Below are 17,639 nucleotides of genomic sequence, written 5' to 3' on the forward strand. Positions count from 1 at the left end.
CGGAATAGAATGCAGGCCGCTTTAAATGACACTGTCTTCTGACATTGCTTTCCCATGCAGTTAGTCAGTGCTGTGTCTCATTGTCATGGTAATGCACCACATCTTGCCAGTGCAGCAGCAGCTAATAACGCATTTGTCCAGCAAGCCCACAAGCTGACTTGAATAAAAATACTGTCCTGTAATATTTGTATTATTCTCCGTCTTCCAGTCCCAGATGAGAGCGCACAACTCCTTAAAGGGCTGAGGGACTAAAGGCTGCACCAGATGTTGTATCCAGAAGCAGTCTGAAGTGTTGATCATGACCTACGAGGCCATGTATGATCTTCGTCATGACTGTCTTAGGGCCTGATTCTGCGGGGTGCTAGTTGCCTCCTGGGGAAGCTTCTTCAGCCTCTATTGACTAAAAGCCGTCTGTGCCTGGCAGGATCGAGCTCTGAAAGGGAGGAAGGATAGCTAGGGCACCAACTTGCGATTCTGGGGACCTGGGTGCAATTCCCTCCTCTGCCACAGACCTTCTGTGTGACTGTGGACAAGTCACTTCATCGCTCTGTGTCTAAGTTCCCCATCTGTAAACTGGCAATAATAGCACTTCCCTACCTCTCCAGGCATTGTGAGGATATAGACGCCTCATGGGGGCCATCTAAATACCTAAGATAGATCAAGGGCAGCTTCTCTCTCCATGTGGTTCCATGTGTCAGCTAGGGCCCTTGAACTAACAGTCCCCAGATTTGAATATTTGGAAGCAGAATTTTTTTCAGAAAGCCCCTTTTGTGACTCCTCCCACATTTCTCTCTCTCACTCACACATGGCTTTCGCAATTCAGTCATATTTACAACAGAAAACCTGAAGCCAGCTTCGTTTGCCTTGTTTTGCCACATCAGTTTTTTAATCCTGCTGCTCCTTGTCCATTTCAAGCTGGGCAGGGCTGTAGATAGGCTTGACAAAATTCCATATTTTTAAAATAATTTTGACAGGTAATATCAATGTTTATTTTTAAACATTTTTTTATTTGTATTGACTTAAATTTTCACAGATTGCACGCAGTTATGGGATTTAAGCATTTTTTTTTATTGTTTTAAACTTTCACAGTTGCAAAAAGTGTCAGACAATAACTATTTAATGACAGTAGATGTTGAGGTTCAAAATGTTAAAAGCTTCATAATCTTTAAAACCCAAATTGTCAACATCATGTATCAAATAGTTTTATATCGGTTTGCATGGGTATGGTGAAATCGACATTTAGCAATAAAAGTTGAATCCTTCCAAGCCCAGTTATAGACCCGGAAGAGCCCTTCCATCATTTTGGTGCAAGGGGTGTTTAAGTTACTACTACAGTCAAAGCTCTTCATCCGACACTTCACCAACCGGAAAGCTCTATAAACCAGCCTTTCTGATCTTCACTGAAATACCGGTTTATAGTCCGGTTGGTGCAGGGCCAGCAGAGGGTTGGGGTGCAGGAATGGATATTGAGTGCGGGCTGTGGGAGAGAGTTTTGGTGCAGGAGGGGATGCTGGTGCTGGATCTTGGAGCCGCTCACCTCGGGTAGCTCCCCGCAAGCAGCAACCTGTCCCGGCTGCTCCTAGCCGGAGGCACAGCAGATGGCTCTGAGCTCTGCCCCCACCTGCTCTTCCCGAGCGCTAGCTCCGCAGCTCCCATTGGCTGGGAACCGCAGCCAATGGGAGCTGCGAGGGTGGTGTCTGCGGGCGGAGGCAGCATGCAGAGCCACCTGCCGCACCTCTGCTTAGGAGCAGCCAGGACAGGTCACCACTTACAGAGAGCCGCCCAAAGTGAGCACCCCCCCACAGATCTGACCTCCCACACCCCAACCTGCTGCCCCACACTCATTCACTCCCTCACCCCAACCCCCTCCCTCTTAATTAACTGGCATTTTTCACTTACCGGCACCTCCGATTGCCCCAACATGCCAAATAAAACAGCTTTTACTGTACTTTTAATTACAGTCTTTCACCTTTTTTTTTTTTTTTTTTATAGATTTCCTAATAATTTGTTGTTTACAAGTGCATCTGGAGAACTCTGGAAGATGGTTCGGATTGGCGGGCAGCCACTTGGCTTTGGTATGTAAACAGTCGGAGAATCAATTAAGTGCAAATATAGCCACTCACACGTAGACATAGAGGAGGAGGAGAGGAAACAATTGCTTTGGCTAAGCCTGTTTTTTAGAGAGTCTTCAGCCTATTGTGGAGTTGAGAACAAGAGTCTGAAAACCAGTTCAGTTACAACTAAACCCAAGGATGAATGGTCTGATTTTCAAAAGGGCTGTGTATGCGGTATCTCTCATTGCCCCTCCGCCCTCTTTCCCCCCCGAACCCCCGATCAGATTTAATTACTGGACTATGGCGTTAGCTACATTTAGGCCCCTGCTTTCAAAAATTTTGGCCCATGAGCTTTCATGTCCGTGTGAAACAGGAAAAGGCTAGGCTGGCTCAGTCCATTTTAGAAACCCGTCAGTGAGACCAGGAGACAGATATTACTCTGACTTCCACCAGCATAAATCCAGGGCAACTGCGTGGCTTCTGTGGATTTAGTACAAAGTCTTACAAGTTTGTGAGAGCAGAATTGTGGCCCTAAATTGTGGTCCTAAATTCCCTCATCCCATTGTGGTCCTAAATTCCCTCTTAGCTCATTCCATTGTAAAATCAGCATGGCTTTTACACAGTGTATCTGGCAGAAACCGCGTGGAGAAAGTGCCCAAGCTTTTCAGAAGTGACCTGTCACTTTGAGTGAGTTGTCTAACTTGAGACCTTTTAAGGGGCCTATCTTTCAGAAAATGCTGAGCACCCGCCCTTTAAAAACCTTGGTCCTTTAAAAATGTCTCAAGTTGGGCACCCAGAGATGGAGGCACCCAAGATCACTAGTCACTTTTGAAAATTTTGGCCATTTGTTTAAATAACTGGCTTTTGGTGGTGGTAATGTCAGCTTAGAGCAAGTGTTCTTGGAGCTTAGGATCAAGTAAGAAGAGTCTCTCTGAGCTACTGGAAGTTAGCTTTGATGCAGCAGAGGCTTATCCTAGGATTTCAAGTGAGTAAGATGCCCGGGCCACTAGGTCAGCATGAACACCAGTCACTGTGGCAGATCCAGGGTTCATGTGAGTAAGGCTAAGAGATGTCCAGCATTTAGTCCTTCTCAGATGCAGGTCAGATGGTGTATTATCTGCCGCTAATGAGGGAAGGAGGAACACAGAGGGAAGGGCCCATGAGGGAGCTTTGGAGGCTTCCTGCCTGAATCTCATTCGTGGTTTCTCATTAGACCCCTGAAAATACTTCTGAGTATTAGTGTTTTGTGCATACGTTTTTGGGATTTATATTGATCCAGTAGGAAAAAGAGGAGGTGTGGCAAATAACGCAGAATGTTGTTCCTGCTTATTGGGCCTGATCCTGCAGCGCTTGCTCCCAAGAACAGTCCCATTTTCTACATGAGCTGAACAGGAGCATTTGAGCACAGGTGAACCCAATTCTGCAACCCTACTCAGCTCTGATTCCACACAGGAAGAAACCGGTTGGCTGAGATTGTGCTGTAGGTGTTTGTCAGATAGGCAATCACTCCGTAGGGCAGAAGAGACGGGTTCCAAGTTCCAATGTCCTTTTTGATCTAGTTTTGTTACCTTCCACTGACCTCAAACCAAACATTCCTAAACCACTTCTGGCCTTTGGACCAAGGACTGGGGACAGGAGCTTTAGCGATGATGGTTATGGGTGGTTAAAGTGTTGACATGCCAAAATATTTCCTGGGCAAACCTCAGCCGTTCGCAACGCAAAGCGATGCCTGCAGTACAAGCTGTCGGGAAAGGGCAGACTTTGCTAATGATAGACTAGCGTGTGATTCACAGCAGCCCCAACTGGTAAAGAGAGAGGATGAGAATTAGCACTCAAAAGTGGTTGGGTGCTCAGGCTTTCCCTTACTGAAAGGCTGGAGTCCCAGCTCCATTTACCATTTCTTGGAATGGCAGCTGGATACCAGGTGCTTCACTGTGTCTGTGAATCTGTCTATACTGAAGTCCTGGTGGGGGGCTGCAGCTAGGGCAGACACACCTGAGCTACCTTTAATCTGACTAGCTCAGGTCCTGGAGCAGTGACACCCTGGCAGTGCATGGTTCAGTGTGGGCCATCCCTGCTAGCCACGGCTTCACTTCTCGATTCAAGCTAGCTCCGGTGCGTCTGCTTGAGCTGCAGTCGCGCCCTAGGATTGCAATTTAGACACACCGGCGGCCCTGGGTCAGTCAAAGGGCCTTGGCAGAGGAGACTAGGTATGTGCTGGGGCTGCTGTGTCACTCCCATTCTTATTCGTGCTACAAGAAGGTCACTGCCTTTTACTAGTGGGACGTGTGTCCTCTTGGAGCCCAGTTTATTTTCTCTTGCTTCAAGCATCTGCCGTCTCATTTGAGTTGTTAAACAGACCATAAATACTCCTCCAGGGGCGTGCTTTGTGCTACTGTGTGTGTTTGGGGGAGGAAAGAGCCTGCACATCGAAGCAAAGGGTATTTGTTTTTTTGCACATGCACAAAAACAAAAATACCCACAACTACCTGATCAGGTCACTAATTACGAAGTTACAGGGAGGTCACTTGGAGAATAAAATCGGAAGGGAAATAGCATGTAAGAAATGATAAAACAGCCTAATCAATGGAAATGGATAGAATGACAGAAGCAAAGGGCCATTACAATAAAGAGACACCGACGTTCCTGCTTCAGCACAGTTGTCAAGCCGTTGTCTGGAGTGCTGCGGGCCTGCAGAGAGGTGACTGTTCACATGGGTCTGTGTCCTTCTCACTCCACCTGTTGAGTCTCATTAAAAGGAGCTGAAAAGAGGTTAAATACTTCCCTGATGTCACTTTTGCATGTAAGCAGTTGTTGTAGATGCCACAGGTATGTTACATGATCACCAATGTGAATGGGCAATAGCCAGTGGGCAGGGAAGTCACGGCTGGATGATAGCCCATGGGCAGGGCAGGTATCCATGAGACAGCTTCTATATATTAAAGTGTGTTCCATGCTAAAAAGCTCCCTGCCTTTAACATGAGGAGTTGGTCATTCATTTTTCAGAGCTTGTCCCGTTAGCAGGGAGATACCCCTTCAGTATTAACATGGTATTTTGAATCGGCACATGTCCACAGTGTAATTCAGCAGCTGTCTGAATCCAGATTAAGTGAAAATACACAAAAGACAGTGGAATGAAATAGCCATGTTAGCGCAGAGTCTTAACCCAGATTCCTACAGGAAACCCTGGGATTCAAAGGCCAAGCAGTTGTAATTAAGCAGCTGTTTAGGGAATTGTGTATAGCTGTTGCATTATCCTCGGTATTTCTAATTCCTTTTCTCACTTTTAATCACCCTCAGGCAGTAGCACTGGAAGGACTGCAAAAGTGAGGGGACCAAGCAACCAAACTGGGCCAAATTTGAGTGGCATTCACTCCCATTTGGCCTGCCGCTGCTCTTGTCATGCCACCCACCCTCCAGAGCCAAGAAGTGAGCTTAGGCCCCCATTTCTCTCCCCCCTCGTTGCCCTTCTGGCAAGTTCAGGTTCTCAAAAGTTGGGGGGGCATGGCCCTTTGCTCCCACCACCCCTGTCTCCCGCACCTATGCCCCAGGCTTACTGCTGGGGGGTTTCTCAGTTTTTTTGGCATCATGACAGGAGCTAGTTAGATCTATGAGTGCTTTCCCATGGCGGAGCTCTGTTGGAAACATTATTTTTGTTCTTTGTCTTCCCCTAGATGAATGTGGAATTGTTGCTCAGATTTCTGAGCCTTTGGCTGCCTCCGACATCCCAGCCTACTACATCAGTACTTTTAAGTTCGATCACGCATTGGTAAGTATCTGAATAGCTCAGAGGTGTGAGGAGGAGGGCAGAGCTAGTCCTTTTTCCCCCCATGAGAAAACAATCCTTGGCATTTCTCTTTACGACTGCTTGTTAAAGTGACTCGGGCCTGAGGTAGCCAAGTGCAGAGGGGCCAGAAACCTCTCTCCTCTGCTTGAGCGTGATCTTCCTGATGATTTTCATCTGCTGCTGAGTGACCATTTAATTCAAGTCCGTGCCAGAGGGGTGGGAGTGTGTGGGGTGGAGGACTGAGGGGTGCCTCATCGCTAGTCAACTTTCACCCTTCCGCCCTGCTGCACCCCTGTCTCTAAGACTTGGCTACCATGGCTGGTCAGCCGGACACATCAGCAGCTTGAGGTCTGTCCACTGTCTGAGCCTGGCTGAGGCTGATGGGATACTGCTGAGATGGCTCATTCCAGGGAAAGGGGGAGGGAAGCCCAAGCTTATGTCCTGTGTATGCTGGCATAGTGCAGCCCCGCCAGCTGTGATTTTCTTTGTCTTGCTTATTGTGCGTGTGTCTTATTGCTTAGTCCACTCTTGAGACGGTCTCCTGCCACTGGAATCCTTTCCATCCACACTCTAACGCAAACCAATGGCCTTTGCCCTTCAGTACATTGCAGTGGTGGCTATAAGGCTGTGTATACTGGGGCGGGGGGGGTTGTAGCTCCTAGTCATCCCTTCTGTTCTTGGAAAATCGTGTTCCACGATACTACTACCGCCATCATGATTTACAGAAATCCTAGAGCTGTGGCTTCAGGAAGTGCCGCAGCAGGGACGGAGTTTCAGGGGAAGTGATGTTACCCCTCTCAGTCTTTGCCCATTCTTAGACAGAAACATTGTCTAAAGCTCTGAAGTGTTCGAATGCCTATTTTTGGTTTGTTCTGCTTTTCATGCATCTTTTTGCTTCCAGGTTTCAGCTAGGTCTGGCCCCAAAATACTTCCAGAGAGCATGATTTCATTGCAGTCCCAGCTCAGTTGTGCAGGCCTCTAAGGAACTTTATCTAAGCATTTGAACTTGCTAATGCCTATCCCAGCTGAATTTGTACTCCCTGGCTTGGGCCCCAATCCTTGAGAATCATTATTGCTTACGTGAGCAGCCACTTTCAAGTCATTAAGACCATTCCCTTGGGCCCCAATCCAGCAAAGCATGTTCTTCACCTTAAGCCTGTGAGTAGGCCCATGGAAGCCAATGAGCAAAGTTTTGCAGTCGTTCTGGCACCACTCACATGGCGCGATTAAGGAGTTTGTGGGTAGCCCCGACAACCTATGCATGACAAGAATCAGGACACGCTCCTTTCACCATTGCAATGTTTTATAGTGCAGGTGGCGTATTCTGGTTTGACCAGTATCTTTATCTCCCTTCTAACAAGATGAAAAGGTGAGACTGTTACCACCTTACTGCTTCTTCATAAGAACATGTGTTGGTTACCAATACGTCAAGTCAGCCATGTTTTTTGGGAATTTCCCATGAGAACCAGTGGCCTCGACTCTGTTTAGATTAGGGACACTCTGCTCTGTATGCCCAGTGTTAGCCCAGATACACTGACCTAAGTGGGGAAGATTGTACCACTTTAATTTCCATCTGTATTTTTGCAAATCCATGTAGAAAAAGCTGCCACCTTAGGCCAGTGCAGAAAGAGCCGAAAGCTCCATTTCTCAGCTCCCTGGCTGTCCTGGGCCACATGACCGGCCACCTTAAAGGCTAGATTTGAAAACCCACCTCTGGTTTGGTTTCTGTTTGAAACTGTGCAAACGGTGGGGAGGGACTGGGTTGGATTTTCTAGAAAACATGCACACCGTTGTGTGACTGCATGCACAGTTACTACAATTGCATGCACAATCACCACACTTGTTTGAATAATGCTGCACCTGCAGGATGCAACCAGGATGGAGTTTGGCTTGGATCGGTTCCTCAGCAGGACAGCAAATCAGCAGTCCATGTGATAATCTCAGCTAACATAAATCTGTGACTAGGGTTTTTTTTTTAATTCTGTCCTTTATTGTTTGCATTACAGTTCCCATTACATCACCAGACACTTATTATACTGTCCTGACTTTTGACCTGTAAAAGCTCAAAGAGCAGATTCAGGGTTTTTTTTTTAAAAACTAATTACTTCAGCCTTTCACAGTTGACACAACCCATTTACAGCCCATAGGCCGTATGTGCACAGAGTCAAAGTAAACATGGTTCCAGATAGCAAAGGTCAAATTGTTGTATACATTTGGCTTATTTTCTTGAACATTAACTATACTGATAAGATAAGCCAATAAAACACCATTTCAAAAGTCAATACTGTTAGCTTTGTGCCACATTCCTGGTTGTCATTGTGGGTCCAGGTGCATGCTTTCTGTATGTGGCAAAAGATGCCGAGTGCTTCTGGTTGCAAAGGCAGCTATTTCTTCAAGACCTTTTAAATTATACATTTTACTACCGGCGTATACCTGCTGCTCATTTGCAGCCATGCAAATGCAGTAATTCTGCCAGCAATTTCCTCATCTAAAAGTCTCTCTCCACTTGCTCCCTCAAACACCTTTATGCTTTCTGCCTTCTTGGCCAGGATTAATTCAGCTATTTAACCTCCCCACCCAGGGAAGTTTACTGATCACTCATGCTGTCCAGCAGAAATCAGTGTACTTGCATTTTCCTTGCAACATTTTCTTTCACAACGTTGTCCAGAGCCCCTTTCCAACCAAAGAAAATTGTTCCATTTGGCCTCTCAAAACTCTCTGCCAAGCTGCATCATCGCAAGTTAGCCCTTACTGCACCAGAGGAAAGCTTGCTAAATTGACTCAACTCCAGAGGGTTGGGCATCCAGCACTGAGTCGCCTGGCTTGAGATGGCCTTTGATTGGCAAGGCCTCACCTTGATTCCTGGCGCCGCTTCTCTAGCTTGAACTCCACCCTTGGATAGGGTGCAGGGCTGCAGGGCCTTTGAGGCCCCTGCAATGGCTTTTGAGCGCTCTGTTGTTTTGGACAGCTCTTCTAGACACACATCCGCTCCAATCGGCTTCAGGGATTCTTCAGTCCCAAGGAGAGATCCCTCTCTAAAGGCTTGCCAAAATATTTGGTATTCTCCTCAAGAGTACATCTCATCCTTAGACCGTTCTTTTTAGTTGGTGGGGTCTGCCAGAGCTATTAAGATGAAATAGAGGAAAAAAGCAGCTAATTCCTTCCATCCCTTTCCTCCTCTTCCTGATGTATGAAACAACAGAGAGGACTGTCAGATCCTCTAAAGGAGCAGCTGCTGTGGGGGGTAGCTTACCTCGGGAGAAGGGTGAATAATCTCCCCTCTCCACCTGCTGAAGGCTGAAAAGGTCTTTAGCAGTGGTTACCCCATGTTCTGAGTTGCTTTGAAGCTTGTCTGTGTTAGTAAAGCTCTGAGTTTGTTCCTTGGAAGAAAGCCTTTCTCTATAAGGGGGAGATTTTGGACCCCACTCTCCATTATGTCGACAACCCTCCTGGGCCAGGCACTGCTGCGTGTAGATGTTTCTCAAGGATTAAATTTGCACCTTGTGTCCCCTCCCAACTGCCCCCCTCCTCCCTCCACAGTCTCTTGGTCTCTGTGCACCTGGCAGAAATGAGAACGTTTTATAACAGCAGGTTGTTCCTTGTTCGGCCTTGTTTTTCTCCCCCACGTACCATAGTGGGAAAAAACTTGGTCATTTGAATTATTAATACGTGGCTGAATGTCTGTGAATAGATATTAATAGAAAATCAACTCGTATCTCTTCCCATTAGCTGTAGGATCTGACATGACTGGCCCTCTTAGCCCTTCTAGTCCCTGGAATTAAAGAGCCTGAGGAAAAAATTACACTGGGAAGGGGTGACGAAGCTTAAAAGTGCTCTCTAAGACCTGGCATGTAAGGGGTTACAAGTAGAACCTAAGTGCCCTGCCTATCCCTTTGATGATCTAGGGTGGGGTTATGAAAGCCAAAGAAGCACCTGCTGCAGGGCAGCTGCTAGGAGAAAGGACGTATCCTCTACCCTCCCCACCTGCTGACAGTTGTTACCAGGTGTTGTAAATTGCTTTGCTCTTGTTTTGAAGCTGCTCCGTGGTGGTAAAGCCTCGAACAGAATTATAGCTGGGGCTTTATTTTGCCTTCCCTAGCTGATATCTCTACCTACAGTTGGGCTTGTTACAACTATAAAACTTGTTCAGGCAAATGAAGCTCTTGCAGGCCAGGTGAGAGGTTCAAAAGGCTACACCAATGGAAACCTGGATGTCCATGGGGGCAGCCTGTTCAAACTGGGACTCTTTGTATTCCTGGCCAGTAGAAAAATTTAGCCTGGCTCTTCAGTTGATGATTGGCATAGCTTCAGTGGACTTCTTCATTTTTAAGCCAAGAGATGGACAAAATGCATGTCCTCAAAGCCCCTTGGCCAAAATTGGGGCTGGCTTTGTCGTCTTGTGATTCTGCCTTGCACAGAAAACCTCCTGATGTGAATTTTACTTACAACAAACCTTGGGGAATTCATTGTTGTTTTTTTGCCTCTGACCATTAGCCTGGAAACGATCTATTTGCATTTTCATAACAATGAAGTGCTTTCTTGAAGGAGGTGTAAAGGAAAACATCCAAGATCTTGCCGGTGACCCACTTAGGGTTAAACTAAGGGCATGTCTTCACTGCAGTTGCTGCTGTTATGGCAGCTTGGGTATGTCTATGTAAGGCAATTGCCCCTGTGATTGCTGTGCAGACATACCTCGAATCGGTGGGATTGGGCGAGAAAATCTGCAGGATGGCGTTTTCAAAGGTGCCAAGGGAGTTGGGCACTCAGCTCCCATTGGTTTTCGTGCATTTCATGAAATACAGATCTCTCACCCTGCTGATATTTGAGCAGTGGTCACAAACTAACCTGAAACAGTAGAATCAACACTTTTGCTGTATCTTAAATTAACCGTGGTGAAACAGGAACTCATCTTATTTCTGTGCAAGGACAGTGAGACCCTTCCATAACAGGGTATTGACCTGGATGAACACTTCGCTTCCAGAACAAAGGAAAAAGCTTTAGTTACAAACATGGGGCAGAGGTATTAGAGCGTCCAGTGTCAACAGGAGAAATAAACGGTCCTGAGCTAGAGCAAAATAGCGCAGTGCCCTTCCAAGACTAGACAACACATCCAATCATTACAAGGGGCAGCATAAAGAGGAGGGAAGAGGTTTTGAGTTAGGATTTAAAATGACAGTTGCTCTTTTTTAAAAAAGAGGGAAAAACCCTGATGGAAGGGAAGGGAGTTGGGAGAACAGCATTAAATGTCAGCGTGCAAATTTAAACCAAGGACACAGATGGATGGAAAGCGGAGAACATGAAAATGGTGAAGGAAAGCCAAACCATTAGCCATGCTGCATGGTTCTGGGCTGATTTAAAGAGGATTTTGGAAGAGCAGCATAGAAAACATTGCAGAAATCGAGGTGTCCTTTTGTTGTAACCAAAGGAAGAAACTCACCTCACCATGAGTAGGGGAGTAGCATTTCCTTGAAAAGATATAGGGGAAAGCCAGAAAGTTTCAAAAGATTATAGCAGTTTTCTCATCCTTCCCCACTCCCCCCTCTTTTAGCCACTAATTTCATTGCAACATAATTCCAGTCCCGCTCTCCCTAGCTCTAAACAAGCAGTGCAAGGCCCACTCTGGCCATTATCCTCCAGTTCTAGACAGGATATTTAATATTTCACTAGTTCCCCTCCTAAAAAAATACTGTGAAGGCCTCAAAGATACATGTACTGCTCACCAAAGCTCCCAGCTGTTCCTATACGTTACCCTCGTTTGCTCTTCCCTTTAGGGTTTGCCATCTCTCATTTCCTCATGTGTTGGCTAGGGCCCAATCCTATAAGACACCCTGTGCAACTTCACCGGGCTCCCCATGGGTTTACGGATCAGTCAGCACCCGACTGGGCCTTTAGAGCGCAAACACTTTGAAACAGGGACGTTGTCTCTTTCCATTCCTGTAAAGCCCCATGTCTCTCTGTGGTGAGAGATAAGCAATAAATGCTCTGTGAAGGCCCTCTCGGAAATTTACCCGCATTTGTCTCCTTCCCTTTTCCAGCTCTTCTGTGAAAGTTGTATCATTAACTGCCTGAAGTGAGGCATCGTAGACCATGGTGGTGCTGGTGGGACTACAGGCCCCTTTGGCCAGATGTGGTGTAGGAACATTGACAGAGTTGTCAGCTGCATTCCCCTTAGGGGGCAGTCACTCTCTCTTTTCTTTCTCTCTCCCATTCCTCTGCACTGGCTGGTGCTATCAGCATCTGCTCCTCCATCTGGCAGTGCCAAGAAGCATGTGGTGAGAAGGAGAGTTGTCTGCAGCTGCCAGTGGGGTCACTGTTAATTGCCCAGAGGAAGTGCTTTTAAAAAAACAGAGCGGCCAACGCACTCTTCTCCTTCCCAGTTGACTGCGTCCCTGCCTGGAAGGACTTAAGAGGGGATGTGAGGGCAACCAATCTGGAACCTAATTAAAACCGAGTTACTTCTTTACCTGGGACTTCCTCAGCCCCAGTACAATGTGCAACCCCGCTACCTACTGCCGAGTCATTTGTGGGCAGTGTTGAGAGCCAGCTATCCCATGCGACCAGGCTGTAACACATAGGACAAGGCAGTTTGTTACTAAGACCAGTAAAAACCAGACTAAGAATGTAAGATGGAAACATCTGTTTTGTGTTAACTGTGGAGCTCAAGTATCGTGCCCAAAGTAAATATGTTCCCCGTGGTTCATGTTAGCTTTGTGTGCTGTCTGTCCTAACTAGCCTCTCTCTCCACAGTCGCGATTCAGTGGCTTTTACTGGAAACATTCCCTCTCTTTGGTTTTCCACAGGTACCCGAAGAAAATATAAATGGTGTCATCAACGCACTCCAAGTCAGTCAAGCTGAAAAACATTAGAAATCTTCTGAGCTGGTTGCAGATGCTTTTTTATTATTATTCTTTTTCTCACAGTATTTCTTGAAAAATCTGATTCCGGAGAGAGAGATTGAGGTGCCATGAAAAAAGACTGTGAACCGATGAGCAGAAGCAACTCCAACAAGCTTTTTTTCTTTCTGTCTTAAAAGTGGGAGGGCGGGGAGTTGTTATGATGGTTTCCTGACATTAGACTCCAAAGCAAACTGCTTTCCTGCTTTTTTGGTGTGAAAGGAATTGCAGGTAGACAGGCAGCCTCTCGCTGAAATGCAGAGGTATAGACAGATTGCATACACAGTAGCTTTAGGGAGAGCTTCAAAACAACACCTGAAAGGGAAGAGCTGCTTTTTTAGCAGAGAGCATGAAAAGCATAAATGAAAGAAATGTGGAATTAAAAGGAAAACAAAACATTGAACTGTATTGATCTTTCCACTAGCATCAGACTATATAAAAATGGTAACAATCCCTTATGATCTATGTTTAGATTGGGTACTATTTTCCTTCACAATTCAGTGTTGTGAGAGGGTGGGAAATAAACTATTTTTTTCTTCTGCAATTCAGAATTGGCTTCACAGAGAACATTGCAGCATGGTTCTTTATTAAGGGCTGTCTTCTGCCGATCTGTACTTTGGGGGCCTCTGTGTGCTGTTGAAGTTATGTATATTAGCTCCATTTTCCACAGTCCCCCAACATCCTCTTACTACAACATTGTGTCCAGGCATCCTTCCAAGCCCAAGAAAGTTTGCCATTCTCTGATGTCCATTATCTCATGCCATTCCTTCCCTTTTCCCCGATTCCCAAGCTCTTAACATGTAGGGATTGAGGATGGTTGTAAAGAGGCCCACTTGCGTAACCAGCCTAGTAGATGCAGGTGATGTACACTCAAATCCACTCCCTTCCATTCCTACTGAGACACTTTCACTCCCCTGATGCTGTTCTGCCACATCTCTATTCACAAGGGTAAGGAAGCATCTGAAAGTCCCGAGCTCATGGCTTCCTCAAATGAGGACTCCTCCTGGATGCAACATTGGTTTTATCAGTGTAGCTCAGGGCTCTGTTGCCTTTCTGCACCCACTCATGTCCTTCTGCGGCCAAGGCTCTTGGTGACCGCGTTGCCATCCAGTAAAACAGTTGGCCAAGAGCGCTGTGCTTTTGCAGGGGATGTTGATACCTGTGCCCTTGGGGTCCTATTTATTTCACCTGCTACTTAATTTCTTTGGTGAAATGTGGTTCTGGTTTGGCTGTGAAGCTAGGAGTGGGAGTCTTTTCATTGACTCGGTCTCTTTGCTAACTACAAAGCCCCGAGGGCCTGCTCCAAAGCCACTGAGTGCTACAGAAATGTGCTGAAACTCTGACCTGGTTCCTTATCCCTGTATTACCAGTTCTTTTAGAGGAAAGTGATGTTGGTCTTTAATAGACAGCCCTACAGCCTGCAGTCCTGCCGGGAGCTGCTTACATTTTGACATCCCCTTGCAAAAGAAGCAATGAGCCAGTGGGAACGAAACTCAGTAGCCCAACGTTTTACCTGGTGCCATGCATTTTGTTCAGCCCACTTCAGAACTGCCCCGCTGTCAAGACAGGGGTTGAGCTGATGGTGAGTATAGAGCGGGGAGGGCAAACATTGCATGGGAGTCTGCAATGAATGCACCTGAAATGCCATACGTCAGCAGCAACCCGCTTTCTGGTGAGACACAGGATCTGTGAGGAAGAAGGCCACACTGAGATCTTGTTTCATAGGTGGGAAACTGAATTTCCCTTGCACCTTTTAACCTGTTTTACCTCTTCCCCCCACGCTTTTTTTTTTTTAAATTAAGAAATTGTGGATCCTGTAGCTTTCGTGAGGATTTACAATCCCAGTGTAACTTCAGAGAGAACCACCTACACAGACCTGTATCTTGCAGATTTTCTCCAGGCATCTGTTCCCAACCAGTACATATGATATATTCATACGTGTGTGTATGTGTTTATGGTACAGACACAGATACACACACGCTGTTTACAATGTCCTTCAGATTACACAAGTATTAAGAGCCTGATATTTGGTTTATCAGAAAATACCCTCTAGCCCTGATGTTGCAGGGCCCACAAAGTTAATGGAGGATCCTTTTGGGGATTTTTTCAATCAATCTGTTAAACAGTTAAGGAAACTAGAGCATCTTTAGGCAATAACATGGATCTCTTTCCTTTTTCCCTAATTCAGTCCACCATCGTTAAGTGCTTCACTTTAAACACCTGCTTACTTTCCATTGACTTAAGCCTATGTTCAATGTTAAGCACGTACTTAAGTGCTTCACTGAACTGGGGCCTTAAAAAGAACATTTTGCTTTCCCTTTAGGCAGCTTTTCAACTGCCCCATGGAGAACTATAGTAACTCTAGACTTTGGGGGTTAATGCTAATTACAGATACGACACCCTGTGTTTCTGGATATTTGCTCGAAAAGCTGCTTTCCTCATGCTCTTTTGCAGCATATACACAGACATGTTGTGTAGTGTGATCGTTTTTTAAAAAAAAAATCCCACCTACTGAAGGACTAAAATTGGTATACAAAACTGTTCTTTGCCTAAAGAGCACTTATGTCAAACCACAAGTCCCAACTGAAGTCTGGCTGAGCTGTTGGAAGGTTATGGGGGTTTGTTTTGTTGCTTTTCACAGTACAGACACTATAGGGTTTTCATCCATTGGGACAGTGAATGTGTCCCTTTGTGGGACTATGGTTTTATTTAGCGATGCACAGACTCCTTGAATGAGATCAAAACTGCCATGTACAACTTGTCATTCAAGGTCTTTGAGCAGTAGAGCTGCAGACTTTTTTGCAATGTTGTGGGGCTAGAAAATTTTGCTTTTCAAGGGTGTTAGCTATCGGAAAACTATTATTAATTAGTTTACACACTGGAGAACAATTACATGTGTTACCCTCTCCATGTGATATTTCTGCTTCCTTAGGACGAAGACGTTTATCTGAGGGGATTACTTGAAATGAGCAGCAACTTTACTGAGCCTTAACAGAAACAGGAAAATAATGATCTTGTTATAATTGTTATTTACACTGTGCACTCAGGCTAGTCTAGATGACAATATTTTTTTTTCCGAGGGAGTGGATCTTAAGTTTATGATGATTACGGATGTCTCTGGTGTGCTTTAGCACTCTCTTCACAAGGCAGATCGATATGCTGTCATAAAAACATTAGCCTTGAAAAGTCACGTGGTGTGGTATGACATTGAGTGATTCAGTATCTCTAAAGTGGCCATAGGATTTGCTGTTTTTTCCCCTCTCTTTTTGTCTTCGTAACCACAGAAAACCTAGATTATTTTGGACAACTGTCTGGATAATTTGATGTGGTATCTAAGGAGTCTTTGAAGAGCCAGTGCAATAGGCAAGTTGTACCCTGATGAGAACTAAGCTGTAATTTCCAGCTCGGGGAATCAGAGCTGTGCTAACTCTGATCAAGTTAATATGCTAAAATTAGCCGTGTAGCCAAGGTGGGGCAAGTGACAGGATGGGCTTGCCGCCAGAGTATGTATCTAGAATTTCAAACGGGATCTTACTCAAGGCAGCTAGCCTTTCCGCTGTTTCTGCAGCTTCACTGATCTTTGTAGCATGCTAGCTTGACCAGAGCTAAAGTGGGTATGTCAATCCAAGCTGGAAACAAAACCTCCAGCACCAGTGTAGACATACCCTAAGAAACTAGTAAAACAACCAGGTTTGGTGCCAGGATGGGGCGTTGAACACCCGAGAACTAGTGCAAGATGTGAATGGGATCTTCATGGTTTCAGCATATCTCTGTCATTGGCTTGGACCAGTACCTCAGACCCAAATTTGGGGAGAGTTCAGATTGGGATCCTGCTCTGGCCCATGTCTAGCTGGTATAAGGGCTGTATGTTGCTTGTATGTTACAGCAGCTATTAACTCTGCAGGCTATGCTTGCTGGGTGGGGTGGCGACAGGAGGGGAAATCCCCTAAAGCAACATGTCAAAGCTTTGTTTAAAACAACCCAAGGACTTCACAATACCCTTTCTTTTAGCACTGGAGGAAATCCAAGTGGATGTACCTTCCTCGCAGTGCTGACCCCAAACTACACAGCTTACTCCACTGCTGTGAGCTTTGGAGCCTTGCTGCTACCCTTTTCCCTCCAGCATTGCAGCACTTCCCTGCAAGAGGCAGAGCAAGGAAATCCAAGACACTCTGAACATGCTCAGGATGAGTGGAGTCGCAGCAGTAGGGTAAGGAAAGGAATCCTTTCCTAGGCATGATCTGGATTGCCACATCCATTTGGCCCTGCTGCCGCCCCGGCAGTCTTTAGCACCTGATTTTGTGCAAAAAATAGATATTTTCAAGGGTTGGGTTTTGTTTTTTATTTAAAGCCTTGTAACAGTTGTGTCTCTGTAAGAATTGGTGGAATTGCACTACTCCTTAAACATTACATATATGAGGGAAGAGTGGGAGATAAGTGTGTAAGAGTGATTCTGTATTCCTTCAGGCATTCTGCATAAATAAAACCATGGCTCTGCCTTCAACCCGCCAGGGCTGAACCTAACTGCGTGAGGCTCTCTCTGACCCTTGTGTTGTGGAGTTTTATTCAGCGGTGGTTGCTGATCCAGCTGGATTTTTGAAGCTTACATTAACTGCATGGAATCCTCTTCACTTTCTCCCCTCCTGCCCCCATCTTCGTTGCGTTGCACAAAAACTCAACAACCACCAAAATGTTTATGCGCATCTGTTTCTAAAAGGGAGCAGGGGAAAAGCAGTTCTCAGTCTCCTTCCTTATTTCGCTGAGGCCTTTGTTTTCTTAGAAATATAAACCTCTGATGCGTGTTACTATGTAGCAATGACTAATTTTTGTCTTTTTCTGTTGATTTCAGCTGCAGATCCCTTTTTGCTGTGCGAGCGCGGGTGTGTACGGTCCTATAAATGTAGC

The 17,639-nt window shown here is 45.8% G+C and overlaps 1 protein-coding gene across 1 annotated transcript in view; it reads left to right on the top strand.

The window, feature by feature from the left end:
- The window catches only part of CASTOR2 (cytosolic arginine sensor for mTORC1 subunit 2), a 167,406-nt gene extending 150,148 nt beyond the window's left edge, over nt 1-17,258 (top strand). The window contains exons 7-9 of the mRNA XM_077836946.1: nt 1,993-2,075; nt 5,729-5,823; nt 12,642-17,258. Coding sequence (XP_077693072.1) covers nt 1,993-2,075; nt 5,729-5,823; nt 12,642-12,707 — 244 coding nt within the window. The 3' untranslated portion in view covers nt 12,708-17,258. The remainder of the gene's footprint in view (nt 1-1,992; nt 2,076-5,728; nt 5,824-12,641) is intronic.
- The last annotated feature ends 381 nt before the right edge of the window (nt 17,259-17,639 follow it).

This window comes from Eretmochelys imbricata, chromosome 17, assembly GCF_965152235.1.
Source record: "Eretmochelys imbricata isolate rEreImb1 chromosome 17, rEreImb1.hap1, whole genome shotgun sequence".
NCBI classification, from domain to species: domain Eukaryota; kingdom Metazoa; phylum Chordata; order Testudines; family Cheloniidae; genus Eretmochelys; species Eretmochelys imbricata.